Below are 14,102 nucleotides of genomic sequence, written 5' to 3' on the forward strand. Positions count from 1 at the left end.
GTCTTTCAACTGCTTAGACGTTGTTTCGTTTAAATTGTGTCACTTTCATACTCCTTTGCATCAAACAGGTAGCATTGCTGTTTGAATTAGGTGAAGTAAAGACTTCATGAGACTTCCTTTTAACCTCTGCTTTATTAAACAGATGTGGAAAGACTGAAGGAGAATACAAACCACGATGACAGTAGCAGGGACAGTTACTCTTCTGAAAGACATTTGTCACAATATCACGATCATCACAAAGACAGGCATCAGGGGGACACTTATAAGAAAAGCGACTCAAGGAAAAGGCCCTATTCAGCGTTCAGCAACGGAAAAGATCACAGAGAGTGGGATCACTACAAACAAGACAGCAGGTCAGTTTCTCAAGCAGTTTTGAAATCTGGTCAGAATTCCTTTCCTGTTTTTGTAGCAAGCACTGCACAGTCTCTTCTGAGTGATGCAAAGTTGCAACAGTGTCTCTAATGCCGGTCTGTCGATTTGACATAATTGTGGTTCTTAATGTGTTCAGTAACTCTAATATGAATAATTTCATATTTTGTAGATACTACAGTGATATTAAACATAGAAAGTTAGATGACTACAGGAGCAGAGACCACAGGTCAAACCTGGAGGGAAGTTTAAAAGACAGCCGGGCTCATTCAGATCACCGTTCCCATTCAGACCACAGGATACACTTGGATCACCGTTCCACTTCCGAATACAGCCATCATAAATCACCTAGAGACTATAGGTATCACTCAGACTGGCAAATGGACCACAGAGCTTCGGGTAGTGGCCCAAGGTCACCATTGGATCAGAGGTCTCCTTATGGTTCAAGATCTCCCCTAGGTCGCAGATCTCCATTTGAACACTCATCAGATCACAAAAGTACACCTGAACATACATGGAGCAGCCGGAAAACATAACAAAGACTGACACTTGCTGGACCTTCTTTTAGCCATATACAGTAAACTAACACAGTAATTGCCTTACATGACTTGAAAGATACAGACGGGATATTCTATCAGTAGCAGTATTGTTACTTCTTTCCAGGATGCAAGGTCTATTATCCCAACAGAAGAAAAATATTTTTGTATTTAAAGTTTATGCTGCACTGTGCTGCAAATGCTGTGGCACTTTTTTTAAGAAATGGAAGATGTTTACTTTTACAGGGACCTCAACACTGCCCATTTCAGACTGGATCTTACTATAAAACTCTTCATGTCAAAGTGGTTTGAGGCTGATAATGTTTTAAGTTATGTTTGTAAACGAACTTTTAAACACTGACCTGTGCTCATATTTCAGGAGGGAATGGGGAGATTATTTTTTTTTCTTAGTAAAGAACTCTCAAGGACTTTGTTCACTTTCCAAAGCTACTTGTTTACATTGTACACTGCGACCACCTTGCCGCTTTTCATCACAAGCTTGAATATTTAAATTCTGTACCTATAACTGTAAAATAGCCAGGATTTCTCCTGTTTGTGATCAGTTACAATGCCTTTTTACAAAACAAACAAACAAATAATAATAAAAAAAGCAAAACACAAACAAATGGCTGTAAATTGTTGTAAATTTATTAAATGAGCTTTTCCCCCCCTCAGGCTTTTTTCGACTGTTCCTTTCCCCACCAACTCAGGCCTTCTTGTCACAAGTATGAAATAAAATCAGTGTACTTATATGTTTCAATAAAAGATCTTGATGGAGTCACTCCTCAGAATGTAAAAATGGGGAAAGGGAACATTTTATTCCACTTAGTGCTCCCTTTATTGGATACTTTAGAAACACATTTTGGGGTTTTGTTTGGGTTTTTTTCCCTATTAAACTGTCAGTCTTGTGATTGTTTGTAATGAAATGGTAAGAAATACCCAGCTAAACTGTGCTCTGGAAAGCTTTTCAGGTGCATTGGTTTTAAAGGAGGAATGTTAAGTATCAGAAGACTTCAGTATCCAAATCAGTCAAAATTCATTGTAAATTTATTTGTGTTCCCTCTTCGACATGGGCAATAATGTCAAATGTGCTATGCAGCTAGTTAATATTTTAGAAGATTTGAATTATGACTTTATTGACAGAATTGTTACAATGCACACTGATTGTACATAGATAACTTCTATCTGACAAATTAAATTTAAACTAAAAGGACATGTGGGTCTCGTAGTTTTCTCCTATGTTTTTCTCTACAGTGTTACTTTTTCTCACATTTACCCATAAAAGCATTAAAAGTACTAAATTTTAATCCTTGCGACAAGTAGGGAGGATACCTAGCCTGGCATCATTTGGCAGGAGCTGTATCTGTTGCTCTAGTTTTTCTCTGCTCTTGCAATGTTAAGTATTTTTTCCAATTAGACAGGTTTGTATGAAAGCATCAATATAGAATCAAAAATCTGTCCATGGAGTATTTCTTAGATCTCAGTGTAGGCACATTAAGTATTAAGCTCATTTAGTGTAGGCTGGGACTTGGTTAATTAATGCTGCTTCATTTCTTAAACCCTCTAGACCCTGTCATGAATGAAGAGTTGAGTTGTTCTGCTTTCAAGCGTGATGGCTGCAGCAGTGCTTAGGCAGCAGAGTGGTGTCTGGTAAGGTTGTGCTCCTTCCACTTCCAGGGGGGAAAGTCTGAAGTAGGAGTATCTCTGATCCCTGCCCCAATTCTCCCTGCTCAGGAAGTGCTGTACAGATCCATCAGGAGAGCACAGACAGGGCATCCCACCAAGCCTACAGCAGTTCAGCTGTTACGGCACTGTGATCTCACTCACTGTGACCAACGTCACTGTGGTTGGTCTGCAGATGTTTGCAGTGAAGATACCTCAGGTCTCTCAAATACTTGGTGGCTTTAATGATGTAGATCTTTGGGAATTAGTCTACTTAGGCTTTGTAACTTTTATTCAATCATATTTACAGATACACAAATCACATTTGCTTCCATTTAATTTTTCCCCTCTGTTTTCCATTAAATTTTAAGTATTGTAAAAGACAACGCAGAAAGAACCATGTCTTGTCAATACCACCTAAGGAGTCTTTCTGCTGTGCCTTTTGCAGCCTGACTTGTCTATCTCACATTGGCCTTTTTAGCCACCAGCGCGCTTGTAGCAAGTGTGGGTAGAGCCCTTCCCAAATCTTCATTCACGAAGCCCAGCCATGATGATGATTGGAAGTTTGACAGTCCATTGCTTATGAGGCCTGTTGTGGTGTATGTTACTATTCAATCCCATATCCTCTGCAAATGAGACATCATTCAGTCGATGCACATAAATTTGATCCTTCCTTTGTTCATTTGTAATGAACAGTCTCCAAGCAGTGTGTCAAGTTCTGAAGCATCCATCAGATACTAGTGTTGCCTGTCTGTCAGAGGTTTTGGAAAGTAAGATTTCTGATGATTGCTAGAGAACTCCTCAGACAGCTGTTGATAAAAGATTCTGGTGTCATCTACCACACATGGAAGTCTAAGATTTCTATCTTAATCCTGTTGCATATTTCTAGTCTAGCATTCCCAGTACTACCTAAAAAGAATAGATTGTTGGTCAGTCTGAAAAAGCACATTAAAAAACATAGTGCTGCTCTTAGTTTTAAGGAGAGGGAAATGCACATCCAGGCTGCTGTTAGTTGTTAGGGGCTGTGATATGATGTGACCATCATTTGCCTGCTTGCAGCTGCTCTGTGTTTTCCCCATTTTGATTCTCAGTGCAGATGTCTTGGTGTCTGAGGAGCACTCAGCTCCTGAGTCCTGAGAGCCTTTCACCACAATCAACAGGACTTGAAAAGGATTCAAGCACCAACCACAAGAGGGTGGCAGTTCCTGCAGGAACATGACGCTCCTACAAAAGGAGAGTGCCCTGACCTCCTGTGGTGGGTTCATCTTGGCTGAATGCCAGATGCCCACCCAGCGGCTCTATCTCTCCCCTTCCCAGCAGGACAGGGGAGAGATTAAGGTGAGAAAAGAAAACACAAAACATAGGTTGTGATAAGGCAGTTTATATTTATGCAAAAAAAGAAAGCAAAAGCATCATGTGCGTGCACACAAAGCAGAAGCCAGCAGTTAATCTCTACTTCCCATAAGCAGCGATGGTCGGCCACTTCTCTGAGAAGCAGGGCTCCAGCACATGTAACAGTTGTCAGCAGTCAGCCATCAGAGACAGTGAATTCCTCCAGTCCTGCTCCTTGCCTCAGCTTTTATATCTGGGTTGATGTCATATGGTCTGGAATATCCCCTTGGTCACTTTGGGTCAGCTGGCCTTCTCGTTTCCCTTTCCAGGATCTCACCCTCGATTGAAGAAGGAATGTTACAGTGTTGGTGCTGTGCTCAACAGTAGCCAAAACATGGGTGTGTTATCAACACTCCTCTAGCTACCAATGCAGAGCACGGCACTGTGAGGGCTACTATGGGGAAATAAATTCTTGCTCAGCCAGACCCACCACACCTCCCTTTGAGACACTGACTCCCTGATGAGTACCTTTGATGCCTGTCTTCCCTTTTTCTGAATCTCGATTGGCTTGCTTTGTCCCTGTGTGATAGTTTGTCATCCACAAATGGATCTTGTCACTTTTACAGCTCTTGCTGTGTGGCTGCGGGATTCCACTTGCCTCATCCCAGTGAAGTACTCTGGTAGCAAGGCAGTTCTAAGGAGCTATTTCTATCTCCAGTGTTACCTTTAGTGTTGTCTTCAATGGCAACAGTTCTTTTCGGCAGAAAATTACCTCACCTTTACTTGGAAAGACTGGCAAGACTGAAGACACTAACGGAATTCATCTTGATGAGACATTTTATTGCAACCTTCTCCATGATCAAGTTTTATTTGACCAACAAGTTAATTAAATCCTGCCTTATTTTTGTGTACTAAGCTGAAATAAAGTCCTTTACAAAAATAAATGCAGAGTATCTCTTGCTTCCTTCTGTTAGAGAGTAGTAAGTCTTAAGATCAGTAATACTTGGTCATGAATCATCCACTTGTACTACACAAGGTTTGTTTTACTGAACTGTGTTGCGACAGGTATTTAGTGCTGTCACTTTATGTCTGCATTCTTCCAACAAGCTACTGTGGGTGCACCTGAAATTTAAGTTTTGTTCTCAAAATTTTATGCTGAAGCTTTTATTTGTGAAACACTCCAGAAGCAGTAGCTAAGAAATAAAATTGTGTGAGACACTGATAGGAGCAGAATGAAGAGGAGGTTCATGGAATTAATTTTTTTTCTCCTGTAGTCCAATTACTAAAGATATTTAAGTTGAGAACACCTGAGTAATGGGGAGTACCTTCTGGTCCACCCATCCTTATGCTCTCAGAGATTGAATTCTGATTTTGGTGAGGATTTTGGAAACCCAGGCAAACTACTCCTCCCCAAAATCAACCACAGGAAATTTTAGAGAATAGAAAAGGAAGATAACACAGCAGAAAAGTCATTCATATAACGTATCTATGATTCTGCAAAGCACAGTGCATTCTTGGGAAATGCTTAATGATGAGTTCCAATCTGGTTTAAGTTCATACAGCTAAAATAGGGGCTTACTGGATTACCTGCTAGTCTAAAAGTCATGTAGAGTGATGAAGGTGAGAAAGAGAAGGTGAGATGTGCTGTTAACAAGGAGCTGGCAAAATTGCTAGAACAGATAAAACCAGTGTGTCCCAGAGCATGGAGCTTTAATACAGATGCTGCTTAATGGTGCATTTAGCCCTTTTTTTTGACAGTTTTTAGATCATCAGAGTAGTTTCATGGTGGATTAAATACTGCAATCAAAAAGTTGTTGTCCTAGAAGCAGCTACTGTCAAAGCACATTGCATGAGCTTTATGGAAAGTGAGATGAAAAACACATAATTATTGAAGACTTAGGAAATTGCTGATGCAAGACTTTTGAGATATTTTACAGTATAAATTTAGATCTAGACTGAGTTTGCGCACTAAGGCTCACGTCCAAAGAGCACACTTGGACATTATTATTACTATTTATTTGCTAAAACTAAGTATGTTATTTGACACAGGTTTTTCATCAAGCAGTTTTAAGTCTGTCTTCTCCAAAAATAAACATCCAGAAATCCTGTCAGAATATCATATACCACTGATTACATATGAGAAAGTAATCAAAGAGTTTTTATTTCTGCAGTACTCTCAAACTTCCACTGAGTTTTATTTGCAACAGAGTTAGTATTTGCTGAAGTAATTGGAGCATTTGCAAAATAATCTCCTCACTCATCACTTATAATTAGCTACTGGTTTTGGTTTGCAGAAATTCTAGTATTGGTAAGTAACTACCTGTATTGTATAGATCAAATGTTATTTTAACATTTCTTTTAATCACAGAGGAGCAAAAAGGACTTCAAAGCTCTGATTTTTGTAAGCATATTAGAACAGCATTCTTTTCCAGTCTTGGAACTGTGAAACGTAGTTGATGTCTGAGCAACACATACAACTACCATGGAACCAAGTACCCCTAATAGAACTGTTAGAGGTGCACAGCCTCAAATGCCTTTCAGTTCTTTTGTCTGGAACTAACTGCTCCATCTCTCTGGTACTGCTTGCAAAGGAGTTGTTAATATGAGAGATAGATTTCTGTTTTAAATTTTTCACTAAATTTGACTTGGGAGGGTTGACAATATTCTTCCTGTAATTAAATCTGCAGGTGAATTCTCTATCCAGAACAGAATAAGCAGGAGGTCAGTTTTGAAAGCTCTCAAAACAGAAAATTGTATTTTCCCTTGCTGAACTCTATCAAAACTATTGCATCTAGAAGGGTAAGGTCTAACTCAGTCTTTTTCTTGGCATGAAAGGGCTGGGGAATTATTTCCCAAGATCTTAAGGGTTCAATAAATCATGTCAAATTCCAAATAAATACATCTGAAGAGTTAGGGTGCAGTTATTCATTAACCATAATGCCAGAGGGAAACATGCACAGGAAGGTGATACTCCGTGAGCTGCAATGAAAACGAAAACACACACAAAGCACAGCATGGTGTTTTAAAACTGTGCTCTTCCCTTCAGATGTGTTGCACTGGGACAGTCACTGGTAGTGACTGAACAGAGATGCCTGGAGTGTACATCGGTGAGCTAGTACAACAGATCACCCTGTGGGTCCTCCATATGCTAGTATGATCTGGACAAGTTTTTAAAATACAAATTTTACCTGGTATGTTTTCTTTGACAGTGCAGCCTTCCTCATCTTGTTTTGAATGAATTAATTTACTCTTATCAGTGAACATGAACTTATCAGAAAAGCACCATATGCTCAGCTGTGACAGTTTTCAAGGATGTAAGCTCAGACAGTCATAGATGACTGTCCTTTTGCATTTTCAAAATTCCAGAGAAACTCCATAAATGTGAGTGCAAGTGGGAAAAAATCTAACCTTGTCACAGTGGGAGAGGGTGTGAAGTTTAAAGAGTTTTTATTATTTCAAGTGCCATACTGAACACAAGAAAGTGTGATGTCTCTTAAAGCATCGATTTACTTGTAAACTACCCAATTTGCTTTAAAATTTTTGAGTATGTTATCTGTACTTGTAAGGATCACTCATAATTTGGTGGAAAAAATATTGATAGGGACATCACAACATTATTTATGTATAAAACCCAAACCAGACTTTATTATTAGAACCACAACCTATATTTTCATAATTACAAAAAAAGACATTGTCCTTAATTTGAAATTTGCCTACATTTACTGTGAGTCAAGTTAGTTTTCCATTCATAACCTAAAGGCTTAAAATATGGGTTTGTAGTAATAACATACTGAATAAACAGATGCACTGACAGTCTGCCATTTCTTTATAAAAATCCATGTTTTCAATATATACAAAAAAATTCAAAACCAAGGCAAGAATATTTTTAGATTACAGTATTTTCACTTCTCCCCCATAACTTTAAGAATGACTTGACATTTGCATAATTGCAAAACAAATCACTTAAAAGTTAGGAGATTACAGAATTAAGTTTGCTTTCAGAATCTTAATTTACGCCCCTCTCTGCAATTCTTACAATGCAACTTTAATGACAGTGCCCCAAACTATTTTTTCTAGGGAAGCCCACTTCATCTGCTGCACTGAGTACATCATGACAGTACACTGCACAGAGTGCATGAAATAAATTCAGTATCTATTTTATAATTATTCAGTGTATGATCACGGGTAGGTCTCACCCATTTGGTGCTTTCCAGCCAACGCAGGGATGTCACATCTCCATTTTTGCGCCAGGTCTTCCACCCAGGGATGCAAATGTGCCACAGTACCAGCTGGTTTAGGTGTTGTTAGCTTTTTGCTTATCAATTAAGAATTTTAATGAGATGGTGAGGCACTGTCTGTTTACACCAAATATTCTGTATTACATAAAAAATAATTGCTCTCCAGTAAAACTTGACAAAACAAATTACTGTACTTATTGAATGGAGTTAAGAGGAATGTGGCTGAAAAAAGAGGTTCTGATGGATTATCCTCACTCCTTCTTCATGATTATTTCTTCCCTGCATACGTGTCACCAAGAAACAGCCCTATTGAAGTTATTATATATTCTTGTAAGTTTCAGTCTCTTAAATACTTTACTATTTCCATGGCTACTTTTTAGATACCAACTGCTCTTGGTTTTGCCTTTTAATGTGATCTTAGAAAGCTAAAATTGAAGAGGTTTTTAGGAGTGAGCAGCAAGCATTACACTATTTTCTAATCAGAAAGTACTTCTTGAAGTGCAAGATGTTTATTTACAAAGCTCAGATTCATTTTGCTTTGTAAATTCACTTTTTTCTTTGTTTGATTTGCTTTCTGTTCTCCTTTGCTATTCAGCCTTCTCATATGATAGAGATACATTCTTTTAATTAGGGTTCCATTCCATCTTGCGTAGAAGATGGGGGTGGGGAGAGGAGGAATGTTACTTCTCTTGTCAGATATTCAGAGAAGCAGTTAGAGTCACTGGAAGGAGCTGCACTTCCAAATGTGTTGAACAGCAAGTGAGCTGCTGAAATGCTTCCCTTGGACAATTCAGAGCTTGGTTTCTTCTTTGAGTCTGTGTGACTGTGACAGCTTAATGCCTAAATGGTTAAAAGAAATCTACTTGCAAATGTTTGCATGGGCTGTCATATGTAAAAAAATAAGTATTGATTTCTCTAAACTTACTAGCAATGGTCAGTAATTTTAAAGAATACAGTACCCTGGAAGCTTTTAATATGGATGATTTCTTTCCCCAAAGCACTGTTAATATTCAACTGTTTATTAAGGTTAAATCTCTAATGATTAACCATGAGATTATTTGTATTAATTTTCAGCTCTGCGAATAGTAAAATTTGACACATCAAATTTTCATGTTTCCTATGATTTGTGTATTTCTCTCAAACCTAATTCAGATGTGAAATACGTACGTTAAGTGTATCTTGAGCTCCAAAACAGAGAAACGTTCTTGCAATGAATAAAAAAACTAACAATTTGAGAATTAGGTGGTTGGTACAATTAGTTTCAGATCTTTCTAGACTATGACGTGAGTCCCACTGACAGAACATCTAAAATGACCACTATAGCACAAATACAAGGAGATCATTATGGCTATTTCTGATGTACTTTATTGATTAATATTTCAGATAGAGTTTACAACATCAGAAAGAGGGGCAAGAACAGAAGAGCAAAGGATCGCATAATCTAAGATAAGACCTTTAAGATCAATGTTGCAGCTGGTGGATAAAGAAAATGAAACTTTCATCATGTGTTTGGTTAATACCGTAATAGAATTGCAGAACCATTAGGGTATATGGAAAAGTAGACAGATTACAAGAGCAAAGGAGAGTATTTCCAGCAATCCACCGATCTTAATTACAGTCCAGGGCAGTGCTTCTGAGTCTTGTTAACCTGTGCCTGACCTTGGGCAATCATATCTCCGAACTGTAGCAGTAAGGGATATGTCAGCTTGACTCAGGAGCCTGAACTGCTGCATTGGAGGATGGAGGCAAAGTCCGTGCACACATCCAGGTGTGGGAAATGCAGACTCACAGGGGCAAAGACTGGAGGGTATCCTGCCCCACCTGCAGATCTGTACTATAAAAGAGATTCAGAGCCCTGGTAGCAGATAAGGGGCTGGGATATCACGACCTGATGACACCTCCACATCTGGCAGCCTCTGAGCCTCTGGCAGCAGCAGCTAGGGGGAGATGGGAAGTGAGAGCAAAGAGGAACTGCCTGTGGTGGGCAGAGGTCCTGGTGACCAGACTGACCCAAGTCTAAAGAGGTTTGCTACTTCACATGGGTTCTGTGGGGAGGCTGACAAGGCTTCTCTGGTTCTTGGCCAACTCAAGCACCACCCATGTGGCCAGGGGGGACCTGGAGCAGAACAAGAATGACTGTGTCACTCTGGAGGTGAGGACCAAGGGCACCAGGGTCCTGTGGTGCCATTTGCCAGCAAAAAGAGGAATTCGAGGAGTGGACAGATCCTGTGGATCAACCACCACTTTTGCAGCTGGTCTCAGAGGCTTCAGCTTCTATGACCACCAGGCCATTTTGAAGATAAGGATGGATAATTGGTCCCACGTGACTTGACTGTGGCAGAACAGCTTCTCATGTCTGTCAAGCCTAGTGAGAAGAGCTTTGAACTAGGAACAGCAAGGAGGGGGAGATGATGATCCACCATCAAGAGAGGTAGTTGTGACGTGGATTCACAAGCAAAAGGCTCAGAGTGATGTGGACAAGAGAGACCTTGCAGCCAGCAAAATAGGGCAGGAGGCTGGCCCCACACAAATAAGGATGTGCGAAGAGGACTAAATGATGGTGAAAGTTCTCACTCCCTTTCCAGAAAATCATGCACAGAGCATGTAGTCACTACAGACTTCATCTGATTGCCACGGCTTTTCAACAACTTAGCGACATCTCCTAGATCCCTCAGTTCCACGGCCCAAAAGGAAAAGGGTGTAGGATGCAGCACTGCGAAAAGGGTTTGGACACAGGTGAAGGGTCTGGAAGCAATGCCAATTTATTGAGAGGACTCAGGGACTTATATAGGGTAGGTCTGAGGGGAGGATTCAGAACTGGGGAGGAGCATGGGACTGATGACTCAGGGTGAGACAGGATTGGGAGACAGGGGAAAGGTGGATGTAGCTTCTGGGTATCCAGGGGAAGGGACCAATGGTAGCTCTCTCTGCACTGCAGCAAACTCCAGCCAATCAGTGACAGAGGAGCGGGAAAGCAGGGGAGAACAAGGTGGTAAACAACTTTGGCAGGAAAGTCTGAGGGATAGAGGGGAATAATATGGAGGTACATTAAATTTAACATAAAGCCAACAATAAACTGGGGTATAACAGACAGTCCAGTAAATTAACAGTCAATTCAAGCTCTATAGATGTCCCTCCACGCTTGGAATCTTTCCCAATCAGTCTTATCTTTCTCCTCACCTCAGGATCTTGGGATGCATCTCATCAGGTCCCATGGATTTGTGGATGGTCAAAATCAAAGCTCATGTGCAAAAATTAGGGTTTGTAAATTTGCAGGGGCTATAGCCTTTGGCAAGGGTTTTCTTGATATAACCCCAGAAACAGAATAGGCATTATCCATGTGTATAAGGTTATGTTATGGATTTTTTCTGTCTAGGTAGAAAATCTGTAAGAGTTGGAAAGTGAAAATGAAAAGCTCTGTTAACTTCAAAATGAAATGTGAATTTCTTCTTGTGGCTGCATATTTGCTTGCTTGAACTACATTTTGTGGGTGGCAGAGTGGGAAGGCATTGATGAATAGCTACAGATGGAATGGTAACTTCAACTCTGCTGCCTCCTCAGTGTAAGGAAGTTATGAGAAGTGTTTTGTCTCTTTATAGAAAAATGCAGCTAATGGTTAGTGCTATAAGCTTGAAACAAAACTTTGGAGGTCACAGGCAGGGGAAAGAGCTTCCTCAAAATTCAGGGATTCAGCCAAAGCTGATACACAGTACTCTAATCCCTATATTCAAAGCTATGTGTAAGGATGAAATAAATGAAGAATGGAAGAATTGTATTCCTCCTTCATGAGTGGGTAGACTGAATGCTGGCTCTATGGGTAAAGAAGAGATGAAAAGGCAAGATGGAGAAATTCCTACTTGTCTTAGTGTGTCTAAATCACCAAACAGTCACTCTAGCACATTAGAAAATTATATCCAGAGATTAAAAATAAAGGAGACTCTCTATGTACATAGTGACCCATATGCACATTTAATAAAGAACCCCTCACTGAGGGGAAATTACCTTAAAAAAAAACCCAAACAAATACTTACATTGTTACCTGGGGAAGTTTCATTATTGACTGTTCAGATAACCACAATTAGACTGCAATTAACACCTCTTTGTTTAAGGCAAGCACTCCACCAGAGGCCACGGTATTACCATTTAACTGGTATTTTAAATAGCCAGTAAAAATATCTTCTGAGCAAAGCTGAAACAGGGAGGGCTTTTACTTCTTGTCATTAGATAATTCATTCATTATAAAGGACCTGGTTTTAGATTGCAGGGCTGTGGGGTTTGATTGTTTTTTTACCCAGAGAGGTATTACATATAATGTTGATTTTAAGAATTTGCATTTATAATTCTTAGCACTACCAGACAAGACTTTCTCTTAAGACTGAAAGAGCTGGTAATGTTTTCACTTCTGAAGTCAACCTCCTTATTACACTCTCCCTCTTACTTTGCTTTTGATTCACATCTTTGACTGGATGAAATGGATCTTTCCTGGTGGAACTAAATGGGAAGAAATGTTTCAGAAGATCATGTAACACACTCCAGCTGCTGACAGCAGTTTGCTCTGGTTAAGCCAGTGTAGAAATAACTCAAAGAAACAGAAGTAGAGATTTCTTACTACACTTCTGCTCCCATCAGACAATGTAGAAGCAACATCCTAACACTTTTTTGAAGAAAGCTCTATTTGTCTTGCTTTTCTGATTTTTACCAGAGTCTAAACCCCGAAGTAGAAAGTGTTTCCACTTGTACAGGCCCTCTGTTTGTGTCAGTGAATCAGCCACATCAGGATTGCCAACCACACAAAACAATGCACCAGACGAAAGTCAAAAAGTAATCAACAGTCTGTCAAGAAGATATGCTGGCAAAGAAGAAACTCTTAGCACTTCTGTACATGAACATGCATGTGGAAAACTTTCAAGGACTCAGACACAGAAGGTAATCCCTGAAGGACTTGATACTTTTCGACTGAGGAGCCTTGACTAGCTGTGGAGAAAGGGCAGACTGATTGCACAGACACAGGCGCATCTGAATTGATTTTTCAGCAATTATTCTTATTATAGAGGAATATCTGTATCTGATTTCCCAGTGGGACTAATTATTGATCTCTTTACCATAATAAAGGCCACCTCATTTGCAAGAAGAGGTGAGACTTGTGACTTCTTTTTTACGTAAGTATTGAAAAAAAAATGGTGGCATTCGAAAGATCTCAAACACCACTGTGCAAGCCACATTTTAATGATCAGGGAGGGCCTTTTTACAGAATTTATAATTGCTGAAGGATTGTAAAATTCATGGCTAGGCTTTGCGAACGAAGATTTGGATACTGTAAAATTACTAAATGAAAAAAAAAATGTTTTTCAAAAAGGCTACCCTGGTAACAATTCTCTCTCATGCCTTCAGATCAACTTACTTATTTTTTTAAGGGAATCAGTTCCCTGTGTTTTCAGGAGGCTGGGGGGTTATGACTGGCAGCACCTGAAGAAGCAAGAACTAGATGAAGCCGGGTCATGCCAAACCACTGGCACTACATATAGGTCAGGAACAAGGGATAAGAGATGGCATCACAAACAGTGATGTACCTGACTTTTTAACTTGCCCTATCCACCACAAGGGTAGCCACCATTAGGCTCCCTCTACAGAGAGACAGGGTTATGGAAAGAGTTATTTCTCCAATGTGTCCCACCTACAGGAAGTGGGAGGGGTGTGTTTGAAACCTAACACACCCTTTGAAGGCAGTTCTCATACACTTCCAAGCAGACTGGTACAAAAAAGCTTAGCATTTTTCCTGAGAAAGGACAGCAGATGGATCTAGCCAGATAAAAGCTGATAAACCCAGCAGGATAAAGATTATTACAGTCACCTGAGAAGGCAAGAAACCTTGTTTACACATCTTCTTTAAACAATTTGGCTGCAGGGTATTTAAGGTTTTGGCAACCTCAGCTGTTGAAACTTTTGCTTTCTGTAAAACACCCGC

At 39.9% G+C, this 14,102-nt stretch overlaps 1 protein-coding gene and 1 long non-coding RNA gene across 3 annotated transcripts in view; one reads left to right on the forward strand and one right to left on the reverse strand.

Moving 5' to 3' along the window:
• Positions 1-2,118, forward strand: part of CHD1 (chromodomain helicase DNA binding protein 1) — a 59,934-nt gene extending 57,816 nt beyond the window's left edge. For both annotated transcript variants that reach the window (XM_027656902.1, XM_027656903.1), the window contains 2 exons: positions 143-353; positions 542-2,118. In XM_027656902.1, the coding sequence (XP_027512703.1) occupies positions 143-353; positions 542-905 (575 nt within the window). In that variant the 3' untranslated portion in view covers positions 906-2,118. The remainder of the gene's footprint in view (positions 1-142; positions 354-541) is intronic.
• Positions 2,119-9,484: 7,366 nt separating this feature from the next.
• Positions 9,485-13,412, reverse strand: LOC113953605. The gene is made up of 2 exons (XR_003529938.1): positions 11,318-13,412; positions 9,485-10,807 (listed from the first exon to the last, which is right to left on the reverse strand). It is a non-coding gene; the product is annotated as an uncharacterized LOC113953605 (long non-coding RNA).
• Positions 13,413-14,102: the final 690 nt, after the last annotated feature.

This window comes from Corapipo altera, unplaced genomic scaffold (genome assembly GCF_003945725.1).
Source record: "Corapipo altera isolate COAL_440 unplaced genomic scaffold, ASM394572v1 61281, whole genome shotgun sequence".
NCBI lineage: Eukaryota > Metazoa > Chordata > Aves > Passeriformes > Pipridae > Corapipo > Corapipo altera.